The sequence below is a fragment of the Neofelis nebulosa genome, chromosome 2 (genome assembly GCF_028018385.1).
Source record: "Neofelis nebulosa isolate mNeoNeb1 chromosome 2, mNeoNeb1.pri, whole genome shotgun sequence".
NCBI lineage: Eukaryota > Metazoa > Chordata > Mammalia > Carnivora > Felidae > Neofelis > Neofelis nebulosa.
In genome coordinates this window covers 39538461-39561238 of record NC_080783.1, presented here as the reverse complement: position 1 = coordinate 39561238, position 22778 = coordinate 39538461, and the positions used below count along the sequence as shown (strand labels likewise).

The following is a 22778-nucleotide window of genomic DNA, read 5'->3' as shown; positions in this document are numbered from 1 at the left end:
GTGTATCTATGAAAGTAAATTACTAAATCATGACTTGTTAATAATAAGAGCTATAGGTTAAAGAAGAGATTCCCCACAGTCTTTACGTGATGTATTTGTTCTCACATTTTTAGCTGCCCCAGTATACTGAAGGGACACCACTCATTCCTATTAGTAATATTGACCCATCACAGCAGGGGCTGGGGGCTGAGGGACAGTTCCTTCTCAGGTAAGCTTTTGAAATAACCCTACTCCTCTTGAGAATGAAAATAGTGTTTTAATTTTACTTAAAATACAAATAAGCCCTATACTTGCATTAAATTATCTTTCATTATAAATGAACTTCCTCTCTGAGAAGTCATCGTTTTGTAAAGAAATGAGTCAATTCAAACCTTAAAGAATTTCCCTAAAGCTAGATAATCCAACCCATCAGAGCAGTTGAAAACGACACACTGTTTGGCCACTGCTTTTGCTAAATCTTTGGTAGTTTCGGTCTTTCCTGTGCCAGCTGGCCCTTCAGGTGCTCCTCCAAGGTGCAGGTGAAGAGCTCCAAACAAGGTCCTGAAATAGAAGCAATAAGCAATCTTTGTAGAATAATGTTATTCTTAAATATCTATTATGAACAGAGGAAAAGTTTAAACTGACAGCCAAATTTTCTCCTTCCTCTTAAATAATTTCTTCCTTCCCATGAATCTCGGAAAATCTCTGTGCATTACTTTATCTGTTATCATATTTAATTGGTGAATAGCTGACTATATATGACAAAGTCAGAACAAACACACTTTTGAAATTCAATGCTGACTCTGGTCAATATGGAGAATTCAGCTGAGGCCGTAAACCATCCAATGCCCCTAATTACAAGAATTTGGAAATGCTACATAGAAAAAAATGCTAACTTTGGAAATACATAGCCATTTTTGAAAGAACGGAAAGGAAATCACCAAAGAAGAGGAAATGCAATGCTGTCAGTAATTAGGTGCTTAAACTATAGAGGTGCATATTGTTTTGGGATCTGCATACAAACACAAGTGTATTTACTACCACACGGAATAGAAAAATTCTTAGAACTGAGGGAGGTGAAGAGCTGAAATAGATTTACCTATATAAACTTAGAAGCCTTGAAAAACTGACTTCTCTCTAAAGAGGAAGTAAAGTTATTTTAGCAGCCTACTCAAAAAAGACAAAGAATCAACTACAGAGGAGTTAGGAAGCTTATACTTCATGTAGCACCCAATCAAAAGCCTACATCATTCATAGGGGTATGGTCCCAATATCCATTATTCATGGGCATGTGAACCCAAACTAAGAAATTAACCTTGAAATTTTGTTCTGGACCAAAGAAAACCCTAGAGCCCTTTTCAGAGGTAAATGTGAAACTGCTCCCCATGGACACCTCCACAGCTGAGGAAATGTAAGACTGCATGGGGAAATGACCCTTACTAAAAAAGGAGCTCACGATTAAAACTAGAGAGAGAGGGATCTAAGAGTCAGACTTGCAGTGGCAGATGGACAAAGGTGTGGGAGGATTACTGCGTACATGGTACTCTTTGGCATCCTGGTGGTTTATTCAATTAGATTTTAATAAAAAGCAATAGACATAAGAAAATTGTGAGGGGGAAAAAGGCCAATTTCATAAAAGAGACAACTTGAACTCTAGCAATAAAAAATATAGTCATTGAACTTTTTTTTCAATGTTTATGTTTGAGAGAGAAAGAGGGAGAGAGAGAAAGCACGAGCATGAACAGGGGAGGAGCAGAGAGAGAGGCAGACACAGAATGTGAAGCAGGCTCCAGGCTCTGAGCTGTCAGCACAGAACCCAGCCAGCCTGGTTCCCGAACTCACAAACTGTGAGATCATGACCTAAGTCCAAGTCAGACGCTTAACGGACTTAGCCACCCAGGCACCTCTAATGACTGAACTTTTTAAAAAGTTAACAGATTAAATAGAGTAACCATGGAAAAAACAGAATTATGCACTAGAAGGTATGTGAGGAAATCACCCAGGAAGATTCTAAGATAGAATATAAAAAAAGTTGAGATACCATAGAAGAAGGAAGAGACTGCAGAGAAGTCAAAATTTAAAAAGCAATGGCTGAGAATTTGCCAGAATTGAAGAAAGATATGAAGTGAAAAGTCTCAAGTGGGTTATATGAAAACTTACCCACATCTAGTAACATTACAGTGAACATCAACAAAATCTTAAAAACTACAATAGAAAGAATTTACCTACAAAGGAATCATAATTACAGTAACACACTACTAAGTAGTAGCAATGAATGCCAGGAGAATAATAACTTTGGAGAGCTGAGGGGAAATTATGATTCACTTATGGTTCTATACCTAACTAACCTGTCATCTAATAATTGAGTGAAGACCAGATTTTTTTTAGACAAAGATTGATAGAGCTTATTATTTGCAGAACCTCGCTGAAATAATTACTAAAAGATGTCGCCTAGTAAGAAGAAAAATTAAACCAGAAAGAAGGCAAAGGAAGAAGCAATAGGGAGTAAAGACAATGATAAAATTTTTGATAAACATAAACATTAGCTTTAAAGTATAAAAAAGTCTAACAATATACAAATAGAGCTCTTTCTGTCTTGGAATGTTTATTAAAAACCCAAGCTGAGAGCAATGTATGCCATCTTATCTTACAGAAAGTAAAACTGGTCACCTAGCACCAGGGCATGTAGAGATTGGCTAGGAAGTTTGTAAATGACGGGTCAAGAGTAAGATTTCTTTGGAAAGAGCTGCCATTATGTTGTCTATTTCCCATTCCTCCGTAGAGAAGAAGAGCAGCACCTACCCCTCTCCCAAGCTACCTGAGGAGCTTTAGAGAACTATTCAAAAAGCTTGACACACTGACCCCTGGAATTTGTAAAATACAGGAACTGGGAATTCAATCACAACTTAAAATATTTAGCACCAAGAGAATGCCTGTAGCTGCTTCTGATGGCAGAAATCAGGGAAAACTGTAACAGTGAGAGAGATGTACTCATATAACTGACAAAATAAATGTATGTTTATCATCTGACCAGATCCAGATCCCACTGGAAGGGAGGTAGATTTGAGTCACATTGAATGGGACTCTGTGCAGAAGACCCACTTAGAATCAGAAAAGATCCCAAGGTGAATGTCAGTGCGTGGTTGACCTCAGACAGAGGCTGAAGCAAAAGTCACCAGCAGCCAGCCAGAGAAGGCATTTTACACAGGTAACTAGGGGATGGGGGAAGTTCCAGAAAACCCACATAAATATCCCATGGGAGATCTGGCGTATCTAGGCTTGCATCCCCACTGAGGGCACTAAATAGCCAAGAGATAGTTGTCACACAAGACCCTTGTCACATGTAAACCCACCTCTCCCTTTCCTTCTCCCCTCCTCCATTAACCTTCAACATTGGAGGAGCCACAGGTGAGCTATTGAGGGACAGATGCTAAGGACAGGGATAAAACTGACAAAAGACTGAACACATTTGCCTCTCCAAATGCAGGCTTTGTGTCTGAGTCAAGCTCAAGCTGGGAGAGAAGGGGAGTTTTAAGTTGGATGAAAGAGGGGCACCTGGGTGGCTCAGTTGCTTGAACGTCCAACTTTGGCTCAGGTCATGATCTCATGGTTCATGAGTTCGAGCCCCACGGTCAGGCTCTGTGCTGACAGCTCAGAGCCTGGATCCTGCTTTAGATCCTGTGTCTCCTTCTCTCTCTCTGCACCTCCCCTGCTTGCACTCTGTCTCTCTTTCTCAAAAATAAACAAACATTAAAAAGATTTTTTAATTGGATGGAAGATGCTAACTTTGATATTATACCTATATGAACTGTTAATATCTGAAAAAAAATAACACTTTTCGTTTTTGACAATAATTTGGAATACAGGAGATGGGAACTTGGATTAAAGTTGTTAAAGCCTTTTTATTATTCAGAAACCTGATAGAAAAAGTATAAACATAAATACCTATGAGCTATCTAATGGAGATACCCAACCAGGCATGTATATAGCACAAGTTTACAGGAGAGACCTTGGCTGGAGGTATAGATTTGTGGATCTTCAGAATGTAGGCTATTAAAGCCTGAAAGTGAATGAGAACATTTGGGAAACCATGAGTCATGGTACGAAACACTGCATGAAAACAGAAATCTACAAAATTCTGCGTTTCTGGGGAAGCAATAGTTTGCCTTAAATGATCCAAAACAAAGAGAAAGTTTCAAGGAAAGAAGAAACGAATAGGGTAAAAAAAACAGCAGCAAAATCTGGCAATATTTAGCTCCAGAGCTGAGAGGAAAAAGCCAGCAGAAAACGAGAAACTGAAAATCAAGTTGAGAGTATTAAGAATCTAGGAAAAGATAACATAAAATACATTTGCTGAGTCAAAGATAATTCTTTTAAAGATTTAGTGGTCTAGGGGTGAGTGAAATTTATGTCCAATAGACCCTTAAGTTAGCAAGTTTACCTGTAACATCGATCAGTGAGCGGAGTAATAACCAGTCTAGGGGAATTACCCAGATACTCATATCCATATCGTAAGCCAGCATTGATCATCTTTGTTTCTAAATGATTTTCCTAGGATAAATCAGAGAAAATGAAGATAACTTAAATAACAAAATTTTAAATAATATGAAATTTCCAACTCTTTAAAACAATTGTCATGTTATAAACAAACTCCCTAAAATTCACTTTTCAAGTCTCTTCAGCAAGTGGTGCTGAGAAAACTGGGCAGCAGCGGGCAGAAAAATGATCCTGGACCACTTTCTTACACCATACACACACAAAAAAACTCCAAAATGGATGAAAGACCTAAACGTAAGACAGGAAGCCATCCAAACCCTCGAGGAGAAAGCAGGCAAAAAACTCTTTGATCTTGGCCGCAGCAACTTCTTATTCAACACATCTCCGGAGGCCAGGGAAACAAAAGCAAAAATGAACTATTGGGACCTCATCAAAATAAAAAGCTCTGCACAGCAAAGGAAACAATCAGCAAAACTAAAAGGCAACCGATGGAATGGGAGAAGATATTTATTTACAGACGACATATCAGATAAAGGGTTAGTGTCCAAAATCTATAAAGAACTTATCAAACTCAACACCCAAAAAACGAATAATCCAGTGAAGAAATGGGCAAAAGACATGAACAGACACGTCTTCAAAGAAGACATCCAGATGACCAACTGACACATGAAAAACTGCTCAACATCACTCATCATCAGGGAAATACAAATCAAAACCAGAATAAGATACCACCTCACACCTGTCAGAATGGCTAACATTAACAACTCAGGCAACAACAGATGTTGGCAAGGGTGCAGAGAAAGGATCTCTCTTGCACTGCTGGTAAGAATGCAAACTGGTGCAGCCACTCTGGAAAACAGTACGGAGTTTCCTCAAAAAATTAAAAATAGAACTACCCCACAACCCAGCAATTACACTACCGGTATTTATCCAAGGGATACAGGTATGCTGTTTCGAAGGGGCACATGCACCCCAATGTTTACAGCAGCACTGTCAACAGTAGCCAAAGTATGGAAAGAGCCCCAACGTCCATCAAAGGATGAATGGATAAAGAAGATGTGGTATATGTATACACAATAGAGTATTACTTGGCAACCAAAAAGAATGAAATCTTGCCATTTGTAACTACATGGATGAACTAGAGGGTATTATGCTAAGCAAAATTAGTCAGAGAAAGACGAATATCATGACTTCACTCATATGAGGAATTTAAGATACAAAACAGATGAACATAATGGAAGGGAAGCAAAAATAATATAAAACAGGGTGGGGGACAAAACATAAAAGACTCTTAAATATGGAGAACAAACAGAGGGTTACTGGAGAGGTTGTGGGGGTGGGGGTGAGCTAAATGGGTAAGGGGCATTAAGGAATCTACTCCTGAAATCTTTGTTGCACTAAATGCTAACTAACTTGGATAAATTAAAAAAATAAATTAAGAATAAATAAATAAATAAATAAATAAATAATAAAATAAAAAAGTAAAATTCACTTTTCAGACATCATTAAATTCAAAGAACTAAATATCTGATTTTCTTAGATAAGTAACTGAAGCCAATGGCTTCCATTTTTTCCGTAGATATCTATGAAAAACATATTTGTTCCTTATTTTAGCTATATATTCTTTTCTTTTTACTTGCCAAGACTTTTTAAAATTAAGGTATAGTTCACATACAATATTAGTTTCGAGTATAAACATAATTACTCAGTATTTGTGTTTACTGTAAAATAATCACAGTAAGTCCAGTTAAGATCTATCATCATACATAAGTATAATTTTCTTATAAGGAGAATTTTAAGATTTAGTAATTTTTAAATATGTAGTACAGTACTATTAACTATAGTAAAATACTGTGTATTACAACCCCATGGCTTATTTATAACTAGAAGTTTGCACTTTTTGACTCCTTTCACCCATTTCTCCCACTTCCCCATCCCCAGCCTCTGGCAACCACTAATCTGCTCACCAATCTATGAGTTTAGTTTTAGACTGCACATTTAAGTGAGACCGTATTGTACGTCTTTGACCTATTTCACTTAGCATAATGTCCTCAAGGTCAATCCATATTGTTACAAATGGCAAGGTATCATTTTTTTTGGCTGAATAATATTCCCCTGTACATATATATCATGTCTTCTTTATTGGTATGTCAATGGACATTCAGGTTTGTTTCTATATCTTAGTTATTGTAAATAATGCTTCAATAAACACGGGGGTGCATGTATCTTTTCTAGTGTTTTTGTTTTCTTCAGATAATACCCAGAAGTGAAATTGTTGGATCATGTCATATTCTATTTTTTATTTTTTGAGGAACCTCTATACTGTTTTCCATAGTGGCTGCACCAATCTACATTCCCACCAACAGCGTACAACAGTTCCTTTTTTTTTTCACACCCTTGCCAGCAATTGTTGTCTTTTGTCTGTTATCTTTTGTCTTTTTTTAAGGTCTATTTAGAGAGAGTGTGTGTATATGAGTAGGGGAGGTGCAGAGAGAGATTCCCAAGCAGGTTCTCCACTGTCCAAAGTGGGGGGTCAATCTCAGGAACTGAACCTTGAGATACTAACCTGAGCAGAAATCAAGAGTCACACTTCACTGAGCCACCCAGACATCCCTCTTTTGACTTTTTTGTTAATAGCCATTTTGTTAGGTGTGAGAGGATATTTCATTGTGGTTTTGATTTGCATTTTACTGATGATTAATGATGTCGACCATCTTCTCATGAACCTGTTAGGTATACGTACAACTTTGCAAAAATGTCTATTCATATCCTTTGACCATTTTCAAATTATATAGCTTGTGTTTTTGCTATTTAATTAATTGTAGGAGTCCTTTACATATTTTAGATGTTAACCCCTTATCAGATATGATTTGCAAGTATTTTCTCCCACTAAGCAAGCTGCTTCTACATTTTGTTGATGGTTTCCTCTGCTGTATAGCACGTTTCAGTTTGATGTAGCCCCACTTGTTTATTTTCGCTTTTGCTGCCTTTTTCTCGCCAAAAAAATCATTGCCAAGACTGCTTTAAAGGGCTTACCATCTATGTTTTCTTCTATGAATTTTTTATTTCAGGTCTTACATTCACGTCTTTAATCCATTTTGAGTTAATTATTGTGTATGGTATAAGACAGTGGTCCAGCTTCATTATTTCCTATATGGTCATTCAGTCTTCCCAACACTATTTATTGAATAGACTGTCCTTTCTCCACTGCATATTCTTGGCTTTTTGTCATAAATTATTTGGTCATAGATGTTTGGGTGTATTTCTGGGCTCTCTATTCTGTTCCATTGATTCATATGTCTGTTTTTATGGCAATACCATTCTGATCTGATTACTACAGCTTTGCAATATAGTTTGGAAACATGGAGCATGATGCCTCCAGCTTTGTTCTTTTTCAAGATTGCTTTGTGTCTTTTGTGGCTGCATACAAATTTTAAGACTGTGTATTTCTGTGAAAAATGCCATTGAAATTTTGATAGGGATTACATTGAATCTGTAGATTGCTTTGGGTATTAGGAATATTTTAACAATATTAATTTTCCAATCCACAAAGTATCTTTCCATTCATTTGTGTCTTCAATTTCCTTCATCAATGTCTTAGAGTTTTCAGCATGCAAATCTTTTACCTCATTGTTTGAATTTATTTTTATATATTTTATTGTTTTTTGATGCAACTATAAATAGGATTGTTTTTTTAATTTCTCTGGTAATTGATTCTCCTATATTTATAATCAATTGTTCAATTCATCTTCACTATTGAATATTCTCATTATCATCATTTTATGGGTAAGAAAGCTGATGCTTCTAGAGAGTAAGTAACTTGCCCAAGTCCTACATCTGGTAAGGGAAGGATCTGGCATTCATTCATTCATTCATTCATTCACTTATTGATTGAAGAGAGAGAAAGTAGGAGGAGCAGAGAGATGAGGAGAGAGAGAGAATCTCAAGCCAGCTCTATCCTCAGCAGGGAGCCCCACACAGAGCTCAATCCCATGACCATGAGATCATGACCTGAGCCAAAATCAAGAGTCAGATGCTTAACCAACTGAGCCACCCAGGCACCCTAGGATCTGGCATTTGAAATGATTCCACACTGAGCTCCTACCCACTACTTCTCCTATGGTTTTCCCGGGTTCTTATTCTTGTATCTTTTCTCCTCCCACTCCATACCTACAAGCCTTTCACAAAAGTGAACCTGCTAAGAACTTTTGAGTCTGTATCTCCAGACATCCTCAGCTCCTTCTTCCCACTCTCAACAGGTTTAACTTTGTCCACTGTACTAACTGTCCCTATTCCTCCTGCATTCTCAGCTGTGCTGCCATGATCACCCACCTAGGTATCCTGATAAGAGCCTTCCTTCCAGATGTTTCTGGAGCCTTCTACTGCCCAACAAGAGCAAACTTTAATGATGAAATCAAAATAAAAGTCTGAGTTTTTACATTGTTTAGATGTGTCAAAATCTGAAATTACAATTTTAAACTGTCTAGTTTGGACATTTTACAGATTCTGTGAGCATAATGGCTTTTTTTAAATGAGTGATTTTTATAATTACTCAATTTGTGAGCATCCATATATGTATATATATATACACTGTATTTATATGTAACTATAAATTTGGGTATAGAGTTGGGTATAGATATAGTTTTTTGTTTGGATGATATATAGTTTCGCCTCCCTTAACCTTCAGCCTGGAGAATGCTTCTTTGGGTAGAGTCAGCCATCAACAAAAAATCTTTTTCTTTTAATGTTTATTTTTTATTTTTGAGAGAGACACAGAGCATGAGCGGGGGAGCGGCAGAGAGAGAGGGAGACACAGAATCCGAAGCAGGCTCCAGGCTCTGAGCTGTCAACACAGAGCCCGACGCAAGGCTCGAACTTACGAACCGAGAGATCATGACATGCGTCGAAGGCAGAGGCTCAACCGACTGAGCCACCCGGGCGCCCCAACAAAAAATCTTCTACTACTATTTCCCATATGAGCAAGCAAGCACAAATTAAAAAGCTATGAGCTGAAATTGCTGTGTAATAACATTCAGTGATTTCACTTACTTGCCAATAGTACCTAAGTTGACTTAACCACTCGAAGTCACTGTTATCGCTAACTTGTTTTTTAACAAGTGATGTGAGGACATCTCTAGCATGGACATCCAGCACCACAAGAGCTCCCAGAGTAACACGATTCTGCTTGGACAATTTGCCACGGACCAAAGTGACAATGTCATCAATTTGCATGTTACATTTTTCCAAGTACTGCTCAAGAGCCTGAAAGAAAAGAAGATATAATTAACGTGATCAGAATTTTTCTGAACAAAACCATTTCAAGCTAGCATATATACAGAGTGTTTGCCACATTTTCCCCCATTTGACACCATTTAAAAATAATCAATTCTTCTTACTACAAAAGTATTAGGTGAATGAGGCCAACCTGGCCAGATAGAGAAGAATATGTGGTTTGTGTCTACTCAACATCCTTTCCACTCCTATCTCCACTCCTTCTGTATGCTCTGTGGTTCTGGTGAGCTGTCCCTCACCTTTCCCTATCCCAACGGCAGCAAGGAGGGGGATGTGTGACCCAGCCAGGGCCAATCAGAGTTCTTCCCAGGAAATGCTACACACAGAGAAAAAAGTGATTTTCTTTAGGTTTGGGGGACTCTGAGTATGACAATCTGAAGCTACTGCAACCCTTCATCCACTTGGCAGAACAAGCCTGCCAGAGACCAGCAGAGAGGAAAGGCAAAGGAAGAGAGATACTGCAGCAGCAATGATGCTCTGAGACCCCAATTCCGACCGCTCTTCCTTGAATCCCAAAGTCCTTTCAGTCCTGTTGTGTAAGCTTTCTGAGCTGGACGTGTGCCACTTGAAAAGTAAAGATCTTAATAAACAAAACATCTCCCATTTTAGTTTATGGTGAGCAATGCCAGTTATGAGTACCAGGCTCTCTTTTGGTGGGTAAATCTAATTAGTAAGTTAAAAAAGAGAAGAGGGTTTATGATGAAGATCAAATTAGAATCAGTGAAAACCGCTATGCTTAAGGGAGTGTCAACACGCTCCAGAAGGCTGGTGTGCTTTCTTTCTCCACTCTAATAATATTTAATGAACATTGGGCAACAGTGTATTTCATTCCTTCAGGACCAGGTAAGTGGTAGCGATGTAACGAAAAATGAGCATTTTCAAGAATGAGAGCAAGTTTAAAGGGCAGGGTTGGAGACCGCACACTGTTTCTCTGAGGGGCACTTTTCTTCCTTGAAACATTTCATCTTTATTTTTAAGGAGGTCAGTCTTTCAAAGGTTTGAAGTGCTTGAATACTATTGCCTTCATATTATTTACATGATCGATCGCTATTAATTCTCTTCATAAGCAGTGAAAGATAAACTTCTGTCCGAGCCATTTTTAAATGGCCATAAGTGTTGGGGCGCCTGGGCGGCTCAGTCGGTTGGGCGACCGACTTCACCTCGGGTCATGATCTCATGGTTCGTGGGTTCGAACCCCGCATCAGGCTCCGTGCTGGCAGCTCAGAGCCTGGAGCCTGCTTTCGATTCTGTGTCTCCCTCTCTCTGCACCTCCCCTGCTCATGCTCAGTCTCTCTCTCTCTCAAAAACTAAATAAATGTTAAAAAAAATTTTTTTAATAAATAAAAATAAATAGCCATAAGTGTTTAAATTCTTGGAGCCAACTAGTGAAAATATGTTAAGATGCCAGTGAGTACATCTTAGTTTTCTCATCAGTAAAAGTGGGGGTCTCTGAGAGACTTACCAGTTCTCACACTCTATAGTTCAACACAAAACACAAAATAAAAATTTCATCTTTCAATCTGACAGCACAAATTATACGTCCATAAGAATTTAGTACTACATACACTAGCAGAATGTATTTTCCTATACTAGGAAAACAGATTTGGAACTAAAATTTAACTTCAAACTGCAACAAACTGAGTTCTTTAGGAAAAAATCTATATGAATCAATGAGAATTCAGATTAGATAGAAAAAAAATCACGGTATCGATAGCATTTTTGTTACGTTTTCTTCCTTGTAAACCATTCTGTATAGTGAGCTAATGAATCTAAAGGTAGCAACTATTCTATTCTGTCAAAATAAACCCTGTCTGAAATCAAATATTTTTATCATACCTAGATCCTTCTACATATGCAATGATACAGTGACTCAAAATCGCATCAGTATCTGCAATACCCCGAGCTCTGTGACAGTGTTGATTCTTTCATTCATCTTACAGCCCCTGCAATGCCTCACGCAGACGAGTTGCAGAATCAACATTCACTGAATAAATTGAACAGGTCCTCTGGGAGTGTGACAGGATAACACAGGGCTATTATAACATCAAGCTCTAGACAACTTGGGATGTTTGCAGACAATGGAAGTGTCCAGTCTTCTATGAGGCTGCCAAGAGTCTCTAACTGTTCAACCAAAGTGATCCGTTTCAAATGTTTACCACACATTAATCAGGAGGAAAAATTATCAACACATATAATACTAAAACATATGCTAGCCTCCCATGATAGACCTACACATTAAATTTTTAAAAATCAGTACTAATACTATAGAATACTAAATCATAGAGTACTATAATTACTTTTATAATTATAGAATACTAAAACATGTGCCAGCCCCTCATGATGCTACTACAGAACTTGAATGGACTGAACATGGATGAAATACAGACAGGGACGAGGTGCACAGATAGCAGATCACAGGCAGAAAGAAGCAGGATAATCACACGCAGATGAAAAAGAATTAATTTTTAAGGACACATATAAAGCCTAGTTTCATATCATGAAACTTAGCTATGAAAGCACCATAAAATGCAACAGACAAGGGCAGTCTGGCAAGCAACAATAACCGAGGTGTAACGTGTTAATCTTGCTAAGCTGCAGCTCTACAGAACCTTGAGTCTATGAAGCTGAGTCACCCTTAAGTAGCATAGGTTCTCATTCTGGCTTTCTCTGTGAATGGCTCCATATCTGTACCATGTAACATAAGTAGGAAAAAAAGCTGAATCAACTGATAAATGAGTAAACAAGCAACTCAATTTCAGTATCAGTGCATACTGCTATAAAGAAAACCAACAAAAGACCCTATTTGCATCTGTATGCAATATGGTAAGAATTATAGGCAGATCGTTTTGAGCAGATGACACATTGAAATGGGAGTGACCTAAATGGCAAGTCCCTTGAGATTCAAAGTATGCTTGGGAGATAAGTAGAAACTGTAGTTTACACTTTAATGCTCCATATCAATTCCCACTGTTGCAGCCTGCTTGGAGTAAGATCAAAGAAAAATATGGATTTGGCAGAGGGGTAGAGGTTTGATAAACACCACATTTAAACTGAAGAAATTTGGAAGATGCCTCCAAGTTTGTCTAATCTGCTCACATTTGCTTCTTCGTTCCCTGCAGACTGAGTCCCCACAGTGGCGAGTGATAAAGTTGGTATTGTGTTTTGGGGGGCTGGCCAGCAGGCAAGGAGGGAGATCCAGGAGGCTACATGTTGCCCCAGCACGCTACATTGGTGATGGAGGAATCTCTCTGTGTGGGGAGGTTAATGAGTGGTGGCTTAAAAGAAAAAGAGAAAATGAATTCTCTAAGTCCACTGGGAGAGAAGGAGGAGGAGGAGAAGGAGGAAGAGAAGGAGGAGGCGGAGGCGGAGGCGGAGGCGGAGGAGGAGGAGGAGGAGGAGAAGAAGAAGAAGAAGAAGAAGAAGAAGAAGAAGAAGAAGAAGAAGAAAGAAGAAGAAAGAAGAAGAAAGAAGAAGGAAGAAGAAGGAAGAAGAAGGAAGAAGAAGGAAGAAGAAGGAAGAAGGAAGAAGAAGAAGAAGAAGAAGAAGAAGAAGAAGAAGAAGAAGACGACGACGACGACGGCACATGTGGCTAGAAACTGAGGCCCCAGAAGTAACTCCAAGGGCTTATGGTTGTTAGGGAAACCCCCCTTCCCCAGGGTCTTGTGTTCCATGAAGACAGTTCTTCCAGAAAACCTTGACTTCCTACCCTATGCTCTCATCCCTTCCCACAGGAAATAAATAAGTGACCTATTGTTAAGTTTGACAAAGCTAAGTATGTGTTACTCAGCTCCATCCTCCATGGGATCCGCCTGCTTACAGAGAACATTAGTTTCTCAAACCTCAGCACTACCAGTGTTCAATGGTACATTAGAGTTAAAGACAATAATACCAAACTCCATGTCAAAAATATATTTGAGGGGCACCTGGATGGCTCAGTTGGTTAAGTGTCCAACTCTTGGTTTCAGTTAGGTCATGATCTCACAGTTTCGTGAGTTCAAGCCCCACATCTGGCTCTGCACTGCCGGCATGTAGCCTGCTTGGGATTCTTTCTTTCTCTCTCTCCTCCCTCCCCTTCCCCCCACTCAACTGTCTCTGTCTCTCTCAAAATAAATAAACTTAATTTTATTTATATATATATATGTGTGTGTGTGTACATATATATACATATTTGAAATTATATATATTTGTAATTTATATATACTTGAATTATATATTTGAAATTATATATATTTGATACATATATATATATTTGATACATATATATATATATATGTATATATATTTGAAATTCATGGTTCTAGGGGCGCCTGGGTGGCGCAGTCGGTTAAGCGTCCGACTTCAGCCAGGTCACGATCTCGCGGTCCGTGAGTTCGAGCCCCGCGTCAGGCTCTGGGCTGACAGCTCAGAGCCTGGAGCCTGTTTCAGATTCTGTGTCTCCCTCTCTCTCTGCCCCTCCCCCGTTCATGCTCTGTCTCTCTCTCTGTCCCAAAAATAAATAAAAAAAAAAAACATTAAAAAAAAAAGAAATTCATGGTTCTAAACAAAAGATCCACAACTACTACATTGCAACTGGCCCATCAGTCAACTGAAAGTTGACCTGCTTGAAATCCTATAAATGTAGTTTCTGTTGTTAATTACTAACAGCAAGTTAATATTATTATGCTAACATACCTAATAGAATACTTAAAAGTAAGCATTCAAAGTATCAATAAATACTGGGTGCCTGGGTGGCTTAGTCAGTCAAGTGTCTGAGTCTTGATTTTGGCTCAGGTCATGATCTCACAGTTTGGGAGATTGAGCCCTGCCTCAGGCTCTGAGCTGTCAGCTCAGATTCTCTCTCACTCTCTCTCTCTGCCCCTCTCTTTCCCACTCTGTCTCAAAATAAATAAACTTTAGAAAAAATCAATAATTATACAAAATCAATACATTAAGAATAAAAATGAAAATAGTAAAGTAAGCTAACCGATACCTTGTCTTCCTACTTCCTCTTTTACTCAAGGTATAAAAGAGGATTATGCTATTTTCCTCCTAATCTTTCTGAGTTTAGGAAGCTTAGTTCTATTACAATTCTATGTTTAAAGGTATAAAAATGTATCTAGTAACAAGATTGAGGTTCAAGTACCCTTGACTTTTTGAGAGGGTTGTCTTTATTTTGTTTTTTATAATTAGTATATTCCAGCAATAGTACCTGTTTAAAAAATGCTGAAAAACCTGGGGCAGGGTGGTAATGAAGCTTACCTCTTGTCCCTTTGGAATAGCTGTTTGTACTTCTGTTGTCCAGAAGGTTTGAGATACACAAAGCACTGTCTGTCCAGGCCACTCCCTCACCCAGTTAATTCGCATGTTTTGTGTATAGGCAGAAATTGCATCTTTAATTACCTAATTGGAAACAAAAATGCTAAAGATAGTTTCACAGTTTACTTAAACAAGCTATACAATGAGGACCTAAACTCCTAAACAGATTAACTCATACTATTTAACTTTTTACAACATCTTAGCCAATTATGAAGACTCAAAGCATGTCATTAGACTATTTAAATTCAAGTTTATTCATATACCTATGAGCAAAAGCATACATTACACAGCATTTTATTTTGCTGATACATGATCAATTTGTGTGAACCCACATTATATCGAATATTCGTGAGACCAGTCGTAGCCAAAGATATCCTAGATACATTTGGATTGAACAAGCCCAAGCAATTTTATTGCAAGATTTAAAGTTAAGTAATTCCAAATTCATAGACAATAATTTTCTTTGAACTTGATCAGATCCCCACTCACCCAGGGGCACATGTATGTGTACGAGCACTCTCAGGCAAACCACACCACTTCTCTAAAGTTCCTTCTGTGTTTCTAGATCTAACTTCCTCTCAATCTATAGTTAGATGCCCAAGGCAATGATGACAAGCAAGGGGGTATAACTGATTTATGGAGAGTTAAGAATCAGGAAAGTCAGAAAGTCTTATTTACATTCTTTGCAACATGATTTAAGTCTAATTCATGTACTTCTCCTCCATATGTTTTCCGTGGATTGACATATCCAGTTTTTCTACCAGCCATCAGTGAGAAACAATCTAATCTTTTATATCTATCAACCCGAAATGGTCATGTTGTCTATGAGGTGATACCACTTTAATGTTTGGTTTCAGAAAAGACGGTCAAAATTAGATTTTTCTGAGAAATATATAAGGATGTATGAACCTTTCTAGACTTCTAGTCTGGCTAGGGTATTTATGGAGCTGAACAGAGACAAAGGGCAGTGGTAGCTATTGATAGCAAAGAAAGTTTCTAAGGCCAGAAGGAGCCACAGAAAGGGCAGGTGAAAATGAGCAACTGAGAGACGGCAGAAACAGAAACTAGAAGGTACAGTACAGAAATGTCAAAAATGGAAAAAATATGTGCTCTAGAAGGACAACACGGAGAGAACAAGAGGAAGACTTTAAAATCTAAATCACAATTGCTACATAGTTGGATGAGGAGAAACAATTACAAAAAGTTCTGCAATACTGGATGTAAAATATATCTATGTGTGCCAGATATATATACACATATATAAGTACATGCATATTTTGGAAGTAACATACACATGATAATCTAGTAACATAAGGGGTACAAGTGCCAAGAACATGACTTTTTTTATTATCGATAAGTGACCTAAAATTTACTTAATTTAAGCATGCAATGGTCTTGCTAGCATGGGACTACATACAGTAGAAACATAGTAACACACATCTCTATTTGTATTACTTTATATTGCATTCGATTGCACATTTCAGAAACACAAACTTACACAAGAACATTTGGGGATGATGTTTTCCTGGCCACCCCATCTAAGTGCTCTGAAATGGCAACCAAAATACCTTCTCTAAGCACTCTGACAAACAAAATGAAAAGAATAGTTGTAACAGCATTGGATATGCCTAAAACAATGAGTTATCACTGTATACAACAATTACCAAACCATATAACCAAGGCTGGTAAATAGTGGTCAAAGTGGAATTCATTTACATTACTTACAGCTGCATAAATAAAATAAACCTTATTTGTCAATATGCACCAAGGCCTATGAAACCTTGTCTCTTTAAATTTTAATTTTCTTTTTTAACATTTATTCATTTTTTTGAGAGAGACAGAGAGAGAGAGAGAGAGAGAGAGAGAGCGCGAGAGCATGAGTGGGGGAGGGGCAGAGAGAGAGAGGGAAACACAGAATCTGAAGCAGGCTCCAGGCTTCCAGCTGTCAGCACAGAGCCTGACGCGGGGCTCAAACCCACAAACTGTGAGATCATGACCTGAGCCAAAGTTGGATGGTTAACGAACTGAGCCACTCAGGCGTCCTGAAACCTCGTCTCTTTGACCTAGTGGTCCTACATATGAGAACTTATCATGAGAAAGAATTCATTCAAAGAAACCAACTATATCCATAAGGACATTCACTCTAATTTAATCCACAATAGGGAGAAATGAAAAACTCCAAATGACTTTACATCTATTGAAAAACTATTATGCATGCAGATATTAAAACTACATTTAAGAAGAGGAAGCAACACTAAGGCACATTATATACATTAAACACTTGGATTCCAATGAATTTTTTTCAACAATGTGTAAGAGAATCCGAAAAATTAATGAAAACTGTTGTTAATTAGAACATGATGCCATATTCCTTCTCAATCCTGCTCTCATGATCCCCAATTCAATCATGATTTTTATTCTTATGAGCAACTTGAATGCTAAGTCCATAGTAGAGTAAAAGCTGAATTTAACTGTTCAATTAATCTGTATTTGTTTCCATGACTTGAAATTTTCTACTAATAGGGGCGCCTGGGTGGCTCAGTCGGTTGGGCGGCCAACTTCGGCTCAGGTCATGATCTCGCGGTCCGTGAGGGCTGTGAGTTCGAGCCCCGCGTCGGGGTCTGTGCTGACAGCTCAGAGCCTGGAGCCCGTTTCAGATTCTGTGTCTCCCTCTCTCTGACCCTCCCCTGTTCATGCTGTCTCTCTCTGTCTCAAAAACAAATAAATGTTAAAAAAAAAAATTAAAAAAAAAAGAAATTTTCTACTAATAAAAATAATTACAAATGATTGAGTTGATGTTTTAGGAGATGTGGAAAATATGAAGTTATTAATTATAAGAAGTATTTGTGATTTTCTAACATTTTGGTACATATTTTTTATATGCATAGGACAAAAAGGCTCACCTCAGAAACGTATATATCAAGGAGAATAATGTAAAACTATAGAGAAATGCATGCAAGGCAACTAAATACAGACTCTGTAGACCAAGGTGTATTTAATTAATGATCAAAGAAATAACTTGTAGCTGCAAGAAACAGGATTTATTACTAAACCCCAAGAAACCCAAGTTTTCTGTAGTATGGATGCTATTTTGTCCCACTTTTCAAGTGGGTCCCTATGAAATTAATTTCATAGATTTTGTCTTTGAGCTATATATTACAATTTAATTGGTAATTCAGGACTCAATTTCTATCTAAAAACAGTGCATTTATTAACCAGACATTTTTACTGTAATCACTGCCCCCAATGTGCGGCTCAAACTCATAACCCTAACATCATGAGTTTCATGCTCTGCCTACTGAGTCAGCCAGGCACCCCTATGATACATTAATATTCCATATCTTTACTAGAAATAATAATAAATATAGCTGAGTACCTTGTGGATGGACTTAAACATAACTCTCTCCAATTCAACCAACCACTTCTCCACTTGACCTCTGGCTTTGGCTGTTGAAATGGTCTCTGTGAGTTCCACCAACTCTTCTTCACTACTCTTCATGTGAGTAATATCAAGTGTTTCTGTAAATTCTACCTTTGCAATTCCTTCAAAACATTTCTTCAAGTGAGGTTGCACCCTGTCAGGGGAAAAAATATTCAAGAGAATTAATCAGATTAAAGCAGTTCCTTAACATCAGTGTTCTTTGTGTACCAATCTTTACTCACAATTTATAAATGTGCATCACGTGTCAGGCCCCTGCTAGATGCTGCTGGAGATGAAAGGCTGAGGGAAAAAGACACAATCCCTGTCTGTATGGATTATACAGTCCAGTAAGAGGTCATCATTAATTGAATAATCACAAAAAGATCTGTAAAACTACAATTATAATAAGAGCTACAGAGGAGACACCCATGAGGCTTTGTTTCCAACGCAATAAACTGAAAGATGTTAAAAGCAACATAAGGAACAAACCAATCTTGGCTAACAGATAATACACTAATTGGAAGAATCTTCAAATGCACAAAACTAGCTTTTTCAACTGGGATCTTCAGAGACTGCTCACAAATTATGAACTAGGTTTAGCACTTTAAGTACTTTATAGTTTACTAAATCAATAGCTTTGAACATATCCAACTGTAATCATTGTAACATAGATGGAAGTGACTAAACCCCTCACTCTGGGCACATTACTAATAACCAAATGAACTCATCTTTCAATAGGCAATAAAGAATCAGAATATAAAAATTCAGATAGAAATCTGAGCCTACAGGAGGAAGTCAAACTTTCACTCTTCATAGATGACATGATACTCTATCTGGAAAACCCAAAATATTCTACCCAAAAGCTGCTAGAACTGATCCATGAATTCAGCAAAGTGGCAGGATACAAAATCAATGCACAGAACTTGGTTGCATTCCTATACACAAACAATGAAGCAAGAGAAAAAGAAATCGATCCCATTTACAATTGCACCAAAACCCATAAAATACCTGGGAATAAATTTAACCAAAGAAGTGAAAAATCTATACACTGAAAACTATAGAAGGCTTATGAAAGAAATTGAAGAAAACACAAAAAAATGGAAAAAGATTCCATGCTCCTGGATAGGAAGAACAAATATTGTTAAAATGTCAATACTACTCAAAGCAATCTACATATTCAATGCAATCCCTATCAAAATAACACCAGCATTCTTCACAGAGCTAGAACAAATAATCCTAAAATATGGAACCAGAAAACACCCTGAATAGCCAAAGCAATCTTGAAAAAGAAAACCAAAGCAGGAGGCATCACAATCCTGGACTTCAAGCTGTACTACAAAGCTATAATCATCAAGACAGTATAGTACTGGCACAAGAACAGACACTCAGATCAATGGAACAGAATAGAGAACCCAGAAATGGACCCACAAACGTATGGCCAACTAATCTTTGACAAAGCAGGAAAGAATATCCAATGGAATAAAGACAGTCTCTTCAGCAAGTGGTGCTGGGAAAACTGGACAGCACAGGCAGAAAAATGATCCTGGACCACTTTCTTACACCATACACACACAAAAAAACTCCAAAAATGGATGAAAGACCTAAATGTAAGACAGGAAGCCATCAAAATCCTTGAGGAGAAAGCAGGCAAAAACCTCTTTGACCTTGGCCGCAGCAACTTCTTATTCAACACGTCTCTGGAGGCCAGGGAAACAAAAGCAAAAATGAACTATTGGGACCTCATCAAAATAAAAAGCTCTGCACAGCAAAGGAAACAATCAGCAAAACTAAAAGGCAACCGATGGAATGGGAGAAGATATTTATTTACAGACGACATATCAGATAAAGAGTTAGTGTCCAAAATCTATAAAGAACTTATCAAACTCAACACCCAAAAAACAAATAATCCAGTAAAGAAATGGGCAAAAGACATGAATAAACACGTCTTCAAAGAAGACATCCAGATGGCCAACCGACACATGAAAAACTGCTCAACATCACACATCATCAGGGAAATACAAATCAAAACCACAATGAGATACCACCTTACACCTGTCAAAATGGCTAAGATTAACAACTCAGGCAACAACAGATGTTGGCGAGGATGCAGAGAGAGAGGATCTCTTTTGCACTGCCAATAAGAATGCAAACTGGTGCAGCCACTCTGGAAAACAGTACGGAGTTTCCTCAAAAAATTAAAAATAGAACTACCCTGGGGTACCTGGGTGGCTCAGTCAGTTAAGCGACCAACTTCAGCTCAGGTCATGATCTCACAGTTCGTGAGTTCGAGCCCCATGTCAGGCTCTGCGCTGACAGCTCAGAGCCTGGAGTCCATTTCGGATTCCATGTCTCGCTCTCTCTCTGCCCCTCCCCCACTCACACTCTGTCTCTTTCCTTCAAAAATAAATAAACATTAAAAAAAAGAAAGAAAGAAAGAAAAATAGAACTACCTTATGACCCAGCAATTGCACTACTAGGTATTTATCCAAGGGATACAGGTGTGCCGTTTCAAAGGGGCACATGCACCCCCATGTTTATAGCAGCACTATCGACAATAGCCAAAGTATGGAAAGAGCCCCAATGTCTATCAATGGATGAATGGATAAAGATGTGGTATGTATGTATGTATGTATGTGTACATATACATACATATGTACAATACATACATACATACATACATATACATACATACATATACATACATATACATACATACATACAATGGAGTATTACTCGTCAATAAAAAGAATGAAATCTTGCCCTTTGCAACTACGTGGATGGAACTAGAGGGTATTATGCTAAGTGAAAATAGTCAGAGAAAGACAAATATCATATGACTTCACTCATATGAGGAATTTAAGATACAAAACAGATAAACATAAGGGAAGGGAAACAAAAATAATATAAAAACAGGGAGGGGGACAAAACATAAGACTCTTAAATACGGAGAACAAACAGAGGGTTGCTGGAGAGGTTGTGGGAGGGGGGATGGGCTAAATGAGTAAGGGGCACTAAGGAATCTACTCCTGAAATTGTTGTTGCACTATATGCTAACTAACTTGGATAAAAATTTTAAAATAAATAAATGAAAGTTAAAAAATATATATATATAAAATAAAATAGCAAAAAAAAAAAAAAAAGAAGAAGAAGAAAAGAAATTTGAGCCTAAATTTATCTTTTTGTCTGGATTCCTTGTCTCCTACTTTGAAGGCACAAGACACAAAACTAACAAATTTAATAACTTTCCATTCACTGTCTGCTGTACACCAGACATACACACTTTTCTAAGAAATTGGGCATCAGCGTCGGGGAAGAAAAAGAAGTCCAAATTCTCTGCCATCATGGAGCTTATGTTCTGCTAGAGGAAATCAGACAGTAAACAAGTAAGTACATGATAGAGTGTTCCAGATGCTACAAAAGAGGCCGAAGGAAATAAAAGCAGAGACGATAATCCACTGGCTAGGCAGTGCTGGAAGGGTTGCCATTTTAAATACAGTGGTCAGGGAAAGTCTTCCTGAGGTGCAGACCTTTGAGCATATTTCCACAAAAGTCTAGAAGAGGTAAAAGAAGTCAGAGATATTCAGGTAAGGAGCAACTTCCGCAAAGATGGTGGTACACGGATGTAGGGGCCTGCCCCTTTTAGAGTGGACTTAGAAGGACAGGTAATGGGACACCACCAGCGGGGGTCACTGCAAGCCACTGAGAGCGAGGTGTTCTGAAAAATATGTAGGAGAAAATGGATAAATTAGGAAATCCTCCCCAAGATTTATCACGTTTGGAAAAATCACCTTCAATGACATTACTTATGTCATTTTAAATAATTACATTGGTTATTGATGATACTGGGAATATTCTTGAACATAATTATATGTGTTTTTATTCTGCCTTATTTTAAAAAGTAAATTTAAGCAGATAAATTTAGCTATGTGCTACGTATGTAAGTTACTTACCTAGTGGGATCTTTAGTCTCAGACAGTATCTCAAGAAGTTCATCATTAGACAAGAAAAAGAATCTGGGGAAGAAGAGACGTTTCTTTTCCAAATATTCATTAAGTCCTTTAAGAATGAGTTCCAAAAGTTCGTTTGATTTTTTCAGCCGTTCCAGCATTCTCTCAACAGTTACAACGTGTAGAACATGTTTATCCTAAAAATAAACACCCAATTCAAAAATATTAGATACTAGCTTTATTTGTATTCTTATTGTATTTGAGATTGCCAGTTTTTAATCAAACAAAGGTCAACCAAAATTTAAAATGAATATTTTCTAAAAGTAGTTTCACAGACTCTAGGTCTA

At 37.8% G+C, this 22778-nt stretch overlaps 1 protein-coding gene across 3 annotated transcripts in view; it reads right to left on the bottom strand.

The window, feature by feature from the left end:
• Nucleotides 1-22778, bottom strand: part of DNAH7 (dynein axonemal heavy chain 7) — a 265127-nt gene that overhangs the window by 162862 nt on the left and 79487 nt on the right. For all 3 annotated transcript variants that reach the window (XM_058710674.1, XM_058710688.1, XM_058710679.1), the window contains 6 exons: nucleotides 22435-22628; nucleotides 18440-18638; nucleotides 15007-15147; nucleotides 9526-9738; nucleotides 4421-4530; nucleotides 372-540 (listed from right to left, as the gene is read on the bottom strand). In XM_058710674.1, the coding sequence (XP_058566657.1) occupies nucleotides 372-540; nucleotides 4421-4530; nucleotides 9526-9738; nucleotides 15007-15147; nucleotides 18440-18638; nucleotides 22435-22628 (1026 nt within the window). The remainder of the gene's footprint in view (nucleotides 1-371; nucleotides 541-4420; nucleotides 4531-9525; nucleotides 9739-15006; nucleotides 15148-18439; nucleotides 18639-22434; nucleotides 22629-22778) is intronic.